General features: G+C 42.1%; 1 protein-coding gene across 3 annotated transcripts in view; it reads left to right on the top strand.

The window, feature by feature from the left end:
• The window catches only part of LOC137967473 (cation channel sperm-associated targeting subunit tau-like), a 30889-nt gene that overhangs the window by 16248 nt on the left and 1414 nt on the right, over window positions 1-13227 (top strand). Inside the window, exons 8-13 of one of the 3 annotated variants that reach the window (XM_068813988.1) lie at window positions 101-195; window positions 944-1010; window positions 1364-1420; window positions 1712-1796; window positions 10522-10663; window positions 11516-11596. In XM_068813988.1, coding sequence (XP_068670089.1) covers window positions 101-195; window positions 944-1010; window positions 1364-1420; window positions 1712-1796; window positions 10522-10663; window positions 11516-11596 — 527 coding nt within the window. Of the gene's footprint in view, window positions 1-100; window positions 196-943; window positions 1011-1363; window positions 1421-1711; window positions 1797-10521; window positions 10664-11515; window positions 11599-13227 lie in introns of all 3 variants that reach the window. The other 2 variants (XM_068813987.1, XM_068813989.1) reach the window with 2 other exon arrangements.

Below are 13227 nucleotides of genomic sequence, written 5' to 3'. Positions count from 1 at the left end.
ATTGTAAGATAAGCCAGGGTTAGGTAGTACATGGATGTTTCCTCTTCAGTAAGAAAGTTATCCCCTGCTGATGCTTTTTCCTACTTCTTGGTTGTTGCAGAGTTGTCTTTGCTCCAAAGAGGGTTTCACACCCAAATATCATTCCTTTTAAAGAGAAGATCACTGATTTGGAGCCACAAATCAGTCCATATTTTAGTAAGTTGATCTGTCATGCACTTTATGAGCTTTATGGTTGTATCCAACCATAATAAAATAGCTCTCATACAGCTCCCATTTTCATGGCTGTAAAGCTTACTGTCATTGGCTGCTAAGTGGTTGTGGGTCCCTGGCCAAGTTGAGGTGTATTCCATTGGTTCAATTACTGCTGGTTTGAAAGAGAATTCAGTACTCAGTTGGTTTGAGACAAAGCACTTAATGACTTTCCTTTCAGCAGTTGCCCTTTCCTGTAGTTTTGTTTTCTCTTGAGTCTAGAGACTGTTGGGAGAACAAAACTTCATAATTTATGTGTACTTTCCCCGTGACAAGACTGCAGGTATAATATTAATAATATTGGATAATTGTTATACTGACTTGAAGAAAGTAAATTTTAGTACACTGTAGTATGAATCTGGTGATTTTCTGAGAAACCGGCAAAATTTTCCTCATCTGATTAAGTTTTAATTAAGAATCGTAGTAGCCATTCAGGCGCGGATCCAGGATTTTGAAATGGGAGGTGAATTTTTGTAATAATGTAATAGAACCAAAGCTTGGTTGAGGTGTTTGAGGTCTGTGCAAGAAGGGGGGCTCAGAAAAAGGGGAGTGAAAATTCACCCATTTCACCTCCCCTGGATCCGCGCCTGCCATTTTGAAAGGATGTGCCATTAGAATTATTATAACAAGCCCTTTTGATTTGTAAAGCAAGAGTAATAAATTCGTGATCATTAAATTGTTGTTGTTTTTCTAGCATTAAAGATGCATTTTACACCAGTCGACACCAAGTCACGACCTCACCTTCAGCCTAAACTCACAAGGTATTGTGTCGGAGACAAATATTTTTGGCAGATTAATAAAGCTACTCATTTTACATACATGTAACAAAACACCCTTTTAAGTTTCCACTCCAACTACTGTGGGAAGGGGTGGAAGGTTAGATTCATGGAATCAAACAAGTACTCTGAAATAATTATTTCCTGTACAACAAAGATGGGTAAGCAAATCTAAAAATATACAATTTAAACAGTTTATACCATAGAGTTCTCAAACTTAAATTAAGGAATGATGTTTGTCCACACCATCGATCACAGTTTCATTTTTGTTCATGCCAGCAAGCTTGCAAGTTAATTTTATGTGTTGGCCAAGGATGCATTCATTCTTTGAATTGTAGGCCAAACGATTTCCCTGTTGATAATTTCCTCTTCATCATGAAGAAAACCGGCAATTTGTAAGTGCATCTTTGGTACTGTTACCTTCCAAACGTCAGTTTGTTTTAAGTGTAATTAGTATTGTCGGCCTTTTTTCAAAGTCTGTTCATTGTCATTCCCTGAACATAACCTCAAAATGTTGTTACCCTGCATTTTAAACCTTGTTGCGTACATGTACGTCATGTCCAATGGATGTGCGTTTTAGCGTAGTATGTCGCTAAGGTGGTGACAGCAGTGATGTCACCTAAACGGCGTCAAGGATGGCTGAGTTATCTACTCTGGCATGTTCTCTTCAACTGTTATTTCTTCAGATTGAGTCAACTTTATTCTGAGTACTCTCAATTCACCACAAGAACGAAAAGAATCCATTATTTGAAAAGACTATTGCAAGAAAAGGTGAGTTGGTGTCATTCTTTTAAGGAATATCTTGGTCAACAACGTGGTTAATTTTAAAAAATTCAAGAGTTTAAGAATTGAGATTTTTCAGTCTTCTTTTATAAACAGTTTTGTATTCTGAAGAGGCAAGTGATATTACATCAAAGAAAAGGCAAAGAGGTTGTTGGGTCTCAAAATAAATGAGGAGAGTACCTTTATCAGGGGCACCCAACGTCAATTTTCGGAAAATATCTGTTCGGAAGACGATTTGAGATCTAGAATTTTCGGAACATTTGTTGTAAAATTTCTTGCTTGCCTGCTTGTCCTAGGATTTTCGAACATCTAAAACATGGTATAATTGCCCGTTTTTAACGGATTTTTACCCTAAAAAGGTCAGCTAGAATTTTCGGGAGGCTTTTTTCCGGCTGAAAATTTCGGAAAGGTAAGTTTAATCCTCATAATTTTCGGATCACTAGACTTTCAGCTAGAAAATCCGAACAGATAAAAAGTTTTTAGGGGATAAAAATATGCTTGTATCTACCGTTTAAATACTAAATTACGTTTGACAATGCTATGTTTAAGTTGTTTTGAACTATATTCCCGTTGGGTGCCCCTGCTTTATTATGACATTTTCAAATACAGCTTGTGACGTTCGGGTGAAGTTCAAAGAAACCACACTCTGTATCATTATTTGCTACTATGATAAAAAAAATTACTTCCTTCTTTCTTCAGATTTTGAAAGTGTGTTTGCTTATCACCGTACTGGCAAAATTTGAGCTTTGGTTTTTATTCGTTTTCTTGACTGTACATTGTAATGAATGTAAGTTTTCAAGGGCACGTAACAAGCAAATTATCACCAAGAAGAATTTCATTGAAGTGTCTGAAAATTTTACGGAGCAAAATCCTCATTTCAGAAATTGCTAGCTGAATGTTACCTTCCAGGGAACCATTTGCTCATCCAAAACTGCTAGGAGACATTTTTAAGTGACAAAAATTGCAAAAATATCCTTTCCGAAAATGTAAGGGAATACTTTTCCCTTGTTGCCGAATCTTTTAGGTGACGTTTTAGTAAAGAAATCTATAGCTGTTTGTAACGTAAAACCAAAATTCTCAGAACAGTTTGACTCTCCTGAACACATATCTCACCAAAGATTATCGTTGGGTGCCTCTCAGTTTTGGATTTCACGGTCCGCCATTACTTACGTTCAAAACCGATTGGACCTCAGAAGGTTGGATCTAGGGAAATTTGACGTCATTTACTTACTAGCTTAAGATTTCAGCGTCTAAATGCAGCTTATTATATACGCAAAACACGAGTTTAAAGGTCTGAAAGCCCAAAACTCTCCTGCTGAATATTAACATGCTGTTCAGAAACAGAAATAATGACTGACTGTAATAGCGCTCCGAAATGTTGAATGCCTCGTTCTTAAAGCGTAGCGATGGAAGTGTCAAGTGGTGAGAGAAAGAAAAACTTCGGTGAACAAAGGAGGCTGTGCTGCTCAAATATATTGTATGCTTCGTTCTCAAAGCGTGCCGAAATCGCCGTACACTTCCTCAAAACATCCAAGCGTAGCTAAAATCGCAGCAAGCTTCCTAAAAACATCCAAAAATGGTGAATGGTTCGTTCGTTCGTAGCGGAATTAACACCCAGACAACATGCTGTTCAGAAACAGGGATAATGATTGACAGTAATATCGCTCCGAAATGCGGAATACTTCGTTCTTAAAGCGTGGCGAAATCGCCGTACGCTTCCTCAAAACATCCAAGCGTAGCGAAAATCGCCGCAAGCTTCCTAAAAGCATCCCAAAAATGGTATCACATGCTTTGGCGTTTTCAGTGCCCTCACCTTTACTGGGTCAAACTTTTTATCTAGGATTTTATTGAACAGTATTTTTTTTTAATAAATGGGGCTATGGGACTTTTCCCGTAGCCATTTACTCCAATTGTTGATTGGTTCCATTTTTGCTCAGTAAACAGCTCAGGCAAGGCAGCATTATTGGGTTGTGCTTATACATTATAGGGGAAAAGGCGGCATAAAGGAAATATTTGCTGGCAAACAGGATTTTTATCCTTCTTCTTCCCATTGTGTAATAACTTTTTTAAAACAAACACATTTACTGGCAATCCCCATGACTAACAAATTCTTTCCCAACAACTCCATCTTTCACACAGAAGCAATGATATTTGCAAAACCATTACTTCCTATCTAAGAGCAAAGTGACGATTATAGCAGCATTTTTAGTTGCTTTCAGCTTAACAAAGTCCCCAGCACCAACACCGTATCCTAATGACTTGCGGTTCTATCTTTAATTTAATTTGGAAAGTCAGACTTAAAATTCTACTACCTTACTCTATCATGTACGAATTCTAAGAGTTACGTTGAAAAAAACCCCTTCCACACCAGCACTCATTAAAACACATACGCCCAAAAAATGTAAAAACAACGGCCCGCATTTTCCACCCCACGTTGCAGAACATCCACAAATAAACCGTAAACCAGCAGTATTGCTACAAAAGCAAATAAAGAACTTCAAAATTATTGCCCAGTATTAATCACCTAAACGCGTCGAAGTCGTTAACAGAGTTAATCTCTTCATGAAAAACGGAATGCTAATCTGTTCGAAGAATGCAGCATAACAATTCATTTCATGAGTTTTGCGTCCTTTAAATCAGTATACCCCAAACGGCAACCTCGCGTTGTCGCTGCATGCTTCACGGTCACACGTTTCATAAATGAGCTCGGAGAGGTGCTGTAGACGTATAGACTTGATGCTGGACGCTCTCTTGTGTGAGGGCTTCAATGAAGATAAAGACGAGGAAACAGACCTCATCGACCTGACGACTTGGGTTCTCCATCAAAATTGTCGCCAGTGTCAGTTCATTCGCTACCTCCTCCAGAAAGAGGACAGTCTCAACGTCCCACTCCAATACAAAGACAATCAGACTACAAAAGAATGATGTGAGGTTGGTAGTGTGCTATCGATGCTTGGATGTCCTGCTAGATCGCTTGTTGTGTGTGTTGCCTATACGAAAAGGATTAGTTGCCCCTCGAAGCTGTAGAAACGTGGGAACCCGATCGGAATTGCCATGAGTGTCGCTACCTCTTCCGATGGCCGACAATTTGAAGGTCTCTCTCCGACTCCAGTGCGACAACGAAGAAGACTGACTCCATTGACAAAGAGGACCCACCTTCTTGATAAAGTATGCCTAGTGATCGACCTAGAAGGATTTTGTTTGGGAGACCAATTTCTTCCCAGGGAACTTGGTTGGTGCGATTGGACAGGTCAACACAGGGGATCGATTGATTAGAAACCTTCCTTGCTTTGGCCCGATATCGCGCCTAAAGATCGAAGAACGGCTTATCACTGCACAACACACGTCCACGGGCTCCCAAACTACCCACATAGTTCGTACCATCTGACCTGTGAGTTAAAAACAGATGCCCATCTCCTCTACTAACAACACAAGCCTTTAGTCGCTTTCAAAGGGGGTTTTGATTGAACGACGATGGTTGACCAGCTGGGGGATTCCTCACACCGATTTGGAACCCTTGGGTTGCCCGGAATGTGATGATCTCCCTTGTCTGAGTTCCGTGTGTTCCTGTGGTCATCATCAAGATCCGCTACATCACCACTGTCCCCAAGTGGAATGTTATCATTTCGTGCAATGAATGCGTGGTCAAAGGGGATTGGATCACGATACCCATTACATGAATCATGAACGGACCCAATGATTTCTAGCACTGCAGCTTGGAAGCCCAGCACCTCTCTACTCCCGGCACTTCCCAGTACCAAGCCACACTATAGACACTTTCGATTTTTTTCCGAACATATGTAAAACACTCATTTTCTTATTGAACTTTGTTTTATTTGACATTCATGTGTGATTTCTTTGTTATTGACCTATATGTGTCTGTTTTTAAAAAGTAGGACTCAATTTTTTCGTCTGCTTGAAAAACATGGTCCTCACAATCCTCTGAATTTAGGGTAGATAGGGGCTCTTAAAGCTGCATGGCGTTTTGAGGCAGTCCTGCCCCAGTCCCTTCGTGGGAATTGTGGTTGAAAATGAGGCAGGGTGATCGGTATAAGATAGGGCACTCCAGTCCAAGAGACCCAAAAACCAACCAAGCTGCAGGAAATCATCTTGAACATGAAAGCGAAGATGGAGCACTGGGATAAGATGGTATCCCTTGTCAAGGAGATTGGTTAGTTTTTTTGTTGCGACTCACTCACGATATGAATGTGGCCCTGTGACTAAATACGATTCCGTTGTTTGATTGCAGAAAGACTAGCCATCTGTACATGGTTTGCGTATGCAGTCATCCCGGCCACCAGCCCGCCCTCCCGGGCAGTTTTGCTGCAGTCAATGTGAGCGGTATCACTGCGTGGGGAATCACCGCCACCATCACTGGCCGGATGAGCATTGCTGCAACCATTGCCACCAGATCTTTTGTTCCTGCCTCGATTGAGGTAGAGTGTAAATATTGGACATTGTTAATCTTGTAAATATTACAACTTTTGTTTATGTTTAGTTTGCATAATCTTTTTTTCTTTTTGGTTCTTTTTTTCTTCCTGAGGAGGTTGCGGATGGCTTGGATCATCAACACGTTTGGCTAAAAGAGAATCCTCAGTGAATTTTCAGAGAATTTTTAACAAATCTTTCGGTAAAATTGTTATGGAGAATGTAAAATCTTGTAAATATATGTGATGAAAGAAACATTACAACTTGTGCCTATGTTAAGCTAGCATGTTTGTTTTTTTTTTTTCGGTTCTTTCTTTTTTTTCTTCCCTTGGGAGATTGTGGATGACCTTCACTATTTTTTTCGCATTTGGCAAAAAAGAATCCTTCGTGACTTTTTCCAGAACTTTGTAAACCCATCTTTCTGACCTTTTAGGTCCCAATGATGACATTTTCATTCATAAGAGCTTTAATTTGATAATTTAGTGCGTTGTTCAACTCGAAATTAAAAGTGGGGCGAAGTGGCATTTAACACAGCACATGCTCACAAAAAAACAACTTGTATACAAATATTTATGTACATCATGGACCTCCATTTCTCGATGTTATGTTCCAACGGCTGTTCTAAAATGGCTTGAAATGGTTTTCCTGGTATGTTTCCCACCCTTTTTGCCGTAAAACACCATTTTGTTTGAACAAACGAACCACATAAATACCTTTGCCTTGACCTTGCTTGTGAGGGGCCTTTACTCACGATTCAAGACTAATTCTTCGTAGATGAACACATCAAATTGGTTGAAAACAGAAGAAACAAAATGTCCATGCCTAGGAAAAAAATTTTTTTTAAAGATAGTCCAATAATTCATCTCGAACTGGCAACCATGAGATTGAGCATCTCATGTCTTGCAGTTTGAGCCATCCAATTTTTTAGGTACTGTACGGTGATCTGATACGATACATGTACAGGACAACCTCGGGGACAGGAGTGTTCGGACCATTTTTTCTTGGCAGGAAATGGCGTGGCAACGTTGCATTAGGCAACCCGTGTTTTTTTCTGGCGGGAAAGGAAAATTTTTTTAATCATTCCTCAAAGATATTTCTGTTGAGAGTCTCTTTTTTTTTTCAACATGGGCGCTAGTAAAAGACAACAAAAGAAGCAAAAAGTTCTTGAACGTGTTCGTGCATGGAAGCAAGCCAACCACAATAAAGTTCTAGCACAAAAGAAACGATACCGCGAAAGACATCAAGCGGAGATCCAAGAGTCAAAGAAACTCTATGTAGCCGGACATCGACCCCAACTCAATGAGTACCGTCGCCGATATGATAAGGCGACAAAATGTTGTCACAAACTTCAGGCACAACACCATCTTCTGGTGCCAAGTGGAAGCTTGCCGGTGTTCGAAACTGCTAAGGATCTCTTGACCAAAGCTCGCGCTCGTCTAACGAACCGAGAAGGCTCAAGTTCCAGTTCAGGTGGGTTTTTTTTCTCTTATGAACTCGTTTTTTATTTCTTTTTCTCTCATTAAATGCATTTATCTTTTTTTTTTCATTCACGTGGTCATTGTTATCTCTTTATTTACAGCGGGAACCAGGTGTGTGCTTGTGCTTTGTGCACCAAAACTTACTGTTCAAGATCAAAGCGGACAACAACAACAACGTCAAGTGAAGGATTGGGAGGCAAACCGGGAGCGAATTCGGGAGCGAGACAGCGCCTATTACCAGGCGAACAAAACTCCTACGCCTCCCTACGTGAGAGAAGGCTTGGCGCCTCTGAACCACCTGGTTCCTCCCGCATCCCAGTGTTTGTCCTCGCATCTATCTGACGCCGCCGATAGGCTAGACAAGCTATTGCTTCGTGCCTCTCCCACAGGGTCATCATCCATCGCTTCCGACGTGGTAGCGGAACTAAACGACCTGGTAGCACCCGCCCCGAACCTGCACGACGATCCACACGTCTCGCACAACAGTGGCCACCAGCAGTGCCAGAGGAGGATGAAAAACCCGTCGTAGTATTGCGACGCTTGTGAGCGAATCATGCTCGTTCTCAGGCGCGAGGGATGCAGACCGTGAACAGCGTCAAGCGTCCTGGGAGCGTGACCAGTGCATCCAAAACGCCATTCGAGAGGTGGTGGTTCGTCTGTTTCTCGAAAGTCCCAAAAACGTTTCGGGCCCAAAAAGCCATTTGTGAAACTGCCAACAACTTGTTTTGGAAAGGCGATCTTTTAACATGTTTTCAAGGTAAAAAAAAGAAAAATGACTTTGAAATTTGACTACTCAAATCCTCTCCATTCTTGAGATACAAAAGGAATTGTGACACCCCCGAAAATAACCCGTAAAGTTTTGGGACCCATGAGAAACGGGCCCTAGTTTTCGGGCCTATTTTCCTGTATATCTTCGCATCGCTGAGGTTGCAAGCCATCATGGAGAAACAGGTCCCTGTGGCCCGTTTCTTGAAAGTCCCGAAAACTTTTCGGGCCCAAAAAGCCGTTTGTGAAACTGCCAACCGCTTGTTTTGGAAAGCCGATCTTTTAACATGTTTTTAAGGTAACAAAAAGAAAAATGACTCTGAAGTTTGACGACTTAAATCCTCTCCATTCTTGACATACAAAGGGAACTGTGTCACCCGAAAATGGCCCGTAAAGTTTCGGGACTTTCGAGAAACGGGCCCCTGGTCCGGATTTGGATCTGGCTTGCGCGGCAGTGCAATTTGACCATGAAGACCGTGTTGGATCTTGTGCGGCTGCTGAGTTCTTTGGCGGACACGTCCTGTTCCAAGGACATGTCCTTCGGAGAACTCCTAGAGTTTTAACCTGTAAAGTTACGGGGTGTGCGTAACATTACGGAACTGAGGTGACTTTAAGGAGATTCTACTCGGATGTGACTGGTGGGATGATTGTGTTCTGGATCCTCTCATTGGCCGGCCACATCCAAATCAGCCCTCGTAATAATAAACTAGGGTGCGTGTGCGGTGCACCGTCTTTTTGGCGTGACGGGTGGGAGGACTGCGTTCTGGATCCCTTCGTGGGCCTGCCACGCCACTAAGGAACATTCTTGTACATAGTGTGACATTTTGTGCCTTTTTCTTCTTCTTGGACAAATAGTACCGTTGTTGTTGTTGTTGTTTTTTTTTTCTTGTACATTAAAACCTGTTGGATTTCAAATTTTTCTCTGGGGTTTTTTTTTTCTGACCGTGAGGGGGCTGGGTCTCTGTCACGCAATCCCTCTCTCGAGGGATGTGACGTCATTGTTTGAATTTCCTGACCGTTGTCTTTTTTCCCAACATGGCACGCAAAACACCCCAACCAGTTTCCTGAGGGTCCGCGGAAAGAGAGGTCACGTGTCTGTGACGTCATTGTTAGAATTTTGAATTTCCCGCCTAGCGTACGTTTGAATTTCCCGCAAAAATTTGGATGCACCAATCAGCTCGCTCCATTTCCAACCGTCAAAAGGGACGCGAACGAGCCCCCACGGCCCCACCGCGACTCACCCCCATTCGCTATTTTCGCAAATCCCATAATACCGTTTACTTTGGGGGTTATTTGCATTAAAACAATGGATATTCAGTTTACTGAAGCATGATACAGTCCCAAAAGTAAATAGCGTATTGTTTTTATGTAAAGAACCCCCCAAAACGGATTTCATTATGGCATTTGGAAAATAGTCAGTTGCATTCTTAAACTAGTGAGTCTTTGACTTCATTTTCTCCCCGATGCAGCTCTCTCAAAAATTTAAAGTTAGTGATTGTGGATCATTCTGCTGCACGTATTGTGCTCCAAGGTCCTTTCGAAGGTAATGTGTTTTTTGACCTAAGCACAAGATAAAGGAAATATAACGGCCTTTTTAACGCGTTCATCACGACACCCACATGAAGATCTGCATCAGCAAGAATGATACAATAATTGTCACCCGTACCTAAGCAACCGCCTAGCCTTACTAGTCCTCTCTAGCCAAGTCGTTAAGCAACTGGTAATTTTTCAAGAAGAGCTCGCCCAACCGACTGTTGCCCGACCCTTTAACGAATCATATTTTTGACTCGCGGTCAACGGTTGGCCGACAGACGACCGAGTGTTGGTGGACAGGTTTTTGGGGGAGCTTTTCTTCAAACTTTCCGAGAATCCAAACTAGTAATCTGTAAGTCATAATTCTGTGTTCCTCTTAGGAGAAAGCGGGTTTTTTCCAGGTCCCTCAACCCTCCGCCAAACCGTTATAGTTCAATATATCTCAGTCTTAAGTAGCAATTACAAAGTTTTTCGCTGAAAATGTCCAACAATCCTCTATTGTCTTACAGGACATCCATGGTTCTTTGCCCTTGGAGCAGGAAAGTGACTCAGATGATTCATCACTGCAAGATCTTGGTGAAGTTACTCAGTTTGGATTAACAAATGCTCTTTCTCAGATGGCTAATTTGACATTCATGGCTGCAGCCCCTGGTAAAGTAATTTCTTCTCTTCCCTATTGCAGCCATGGAGATTATTACCATTGTAACGACAATGATGAAACTAACCCTTTTCTCAATCTGTTGAGCAAAGTTGAATTGCCTGGGCTCTGAACACGTTAAACAACCCTGGTACCTGTTTGCTTTAAGTGGTATTGTAGGAGGAGTAGTTTTTCTGACACAAACAGCTTTTTTGTAATGACAATAAGGCAATCCTTCTACAATGTACGTCACACTTATTCATCATGGCAGCGCCCGAGAAATTTGAAAGGGAAAGTAAGCGATTCTAAAATCATTTTGCAATACAAACGTTAGTTCTAAAAAGAGTCGAACCAATTTGGTAGCAAATGTGCTTTCCAGCGGTTTAAAGTCCTCTTTTTCTAAGAGGTTTATTTAAAGCGGATAACTCATGCACACTCGCGTTTAGTTTGCTGGCTGCTATCTCGCGGTTGATAGATCGGTGTGCATCGCGAGTCTCTCTTTAAATGCCAGGCCCCAGTTATTCGAAGGGTGGATAGCGCTATCCACTCGATAAATCACTTTCCACTGGGTAAAATAACTCAAGTGGTTTCGCTTGTCTTTGTCTGCTGGATAGTGATATATCCGGTGGAGTTATCCACCTTTTGAGCAACTGAGGCCTGATAAAGAGCATTGATTATATTGACGGATGCGTAGAAGGTTTGGGGCTAAGGGTTTCAGTTTTTTGGCCTTCATGGGTTGTCGAGGACACTGTCTCGAATGCGAAAGGGGCTGCCGGGGTCGGGATAAATTTGTGTAGGAAGCAAGTTGTCTAACATTCCATGATTTTGCCTGTATGCTTATTTCTATCCCTGTTCGTTTTCATCAGAGCTTATTCAAGAAGGCGAGAAGCAGGTAGCACGCCGGGTGTCTGCATTAAGTGCCAGTGGATCAAGTAAGGGAGAGACAGGTGTGTATTTCTGGTTGATTTGTCTGCTCAGTAAGATGAGCACTGAGCTGTGTATGTAAACCTCAGTCAGGTCAACACTCGGGCCAAGAGTGAAGCGCATGAGAAGAAAGACTACATCAAATGATAAGACCTTGTAGAGCACTTGTTCTCGGGACACTTTCACCTGATCTCTGCCGGAGACGTGGGAGGTACAAGTACCCACTTTGACCCCCTTACTGTTCGCAAAGAGTATGAATGTCTTTCTAGTTCCCAGTCTTGCGCGGTGAAAATACGGTGCGACGAACCGAAACGACGAAATGGCAAAACGAAGCAAGGTAATAAACAAAGCGAAACGATGAAACGAAAAGACAAGGCGAAGTAACGAATTAGACCGACGAAACTGGACGACGAAACAACGCACGTCCAGAATCGGACGGCAAATTGACAAAACGAAGTAACGAAATGAAAAAAAAAAAAAAACGACCAAACAACCAAACAATATAATAATTTTTTGTCTACGATTTACCTGCATGTTCAGGTGGCTCCAACAGGATTCGAACCCATGACCTCTTCCCGGCGATGCCGGTGCAATGCTTTACCAACTCAGCTATGAAGCCACACAGCTGGGAGCAGTTCAATTTGTTGTTCTTACATGTTTACGTGAAAGACCCATTCGTCTATAACCCGTACTTCAAATATACATTCATTTCATTTACCTGTTCACCGTGTGCCATGCACCAGTTGAGCTATGAAGCCACACAGTTGGGGGAAGTTCAATTTGTTGGGCAAAATTTTTTTTACGCGAAAGACTCTACATCTAGATGCTCCAACACTCGGCAAAGTCCCTTTTGACTTGTGGCGTTTTCTGCTTAGGTGGCCTCATACACCACCAGCCTTTTTGAGGCATCACTGCCAATCCGGCCACTTCTGCTGGAGAGAACACACATTTACAAAGGACAGCGACAACACCGGGAACTTTATTCTCTACTCTTCTCGAATAGTGTGTGGGTTCTTTTTAAGTCCCACAGGGAAGTTATGAACAACATAAAAGATATATGTGAGACGGGGCCTACGGTTTATAGTCCTTATCCGAGAAGACTTGGAAGTCTAACCATTTACGGGTGTAATTACTAAGGCAGCACTTTCTCCTCAGTTATTTAATTGAGACCCTTAGTGTTGGTCCAGTCATAGTCGAACTCACGACCTCCCGCGTGGCAGCCCGGTGCTCAACCAACTGAGCCACCGGTGCGCGGTGACTGGTCTGGACTTCAGACCATTCAACATGTGTCAGGAGCATAGTTGAAAACGAGTCCTTTTACAAACTCCGGGATACATAAGTGAGCTTTAAAACTGGAGTAATCAGGGGTTTTTTCACCGGTGCGCGGTGACTGGTCTGGACTTCAGACCATTCAACATGTCTCGTATCACGTGAAAGAGAATACTGGCTGGAGGGCTTTCTAAAAATTCGACTGTCGGCTGTTTCCCATAATTCCCTAATGTTAACTTTCTTACAATAACATATTTATCTTTGTTAGAAAGACCTTAAAAAACTTTCTACAAATTTAGTAGGGTATGTTGTCTATGTACCTGTGCTACCTTGAAAGGCCTCTGACCAAATGAGACCACAACATCACTAGAATCAGAATTTGCCT

This window comes from Montipora foliosa, chromosome 8 (genome assembly GCF_036669935.1).
Source record: "Montipora foliosa isolate CH-2021 chromosome 8, ASM3666993v2, whole genome shotgun sequence".
NCBI classification, from domain to species: Eukaryota; Metazoa; Cnidaria; class Anthozoa; order Scleractinia; family Acroporidae; genus Montipora; species Montipora foliosa.
This window is presented reverse-complemented; position numbering and strand designations above follow the sequence as displayed.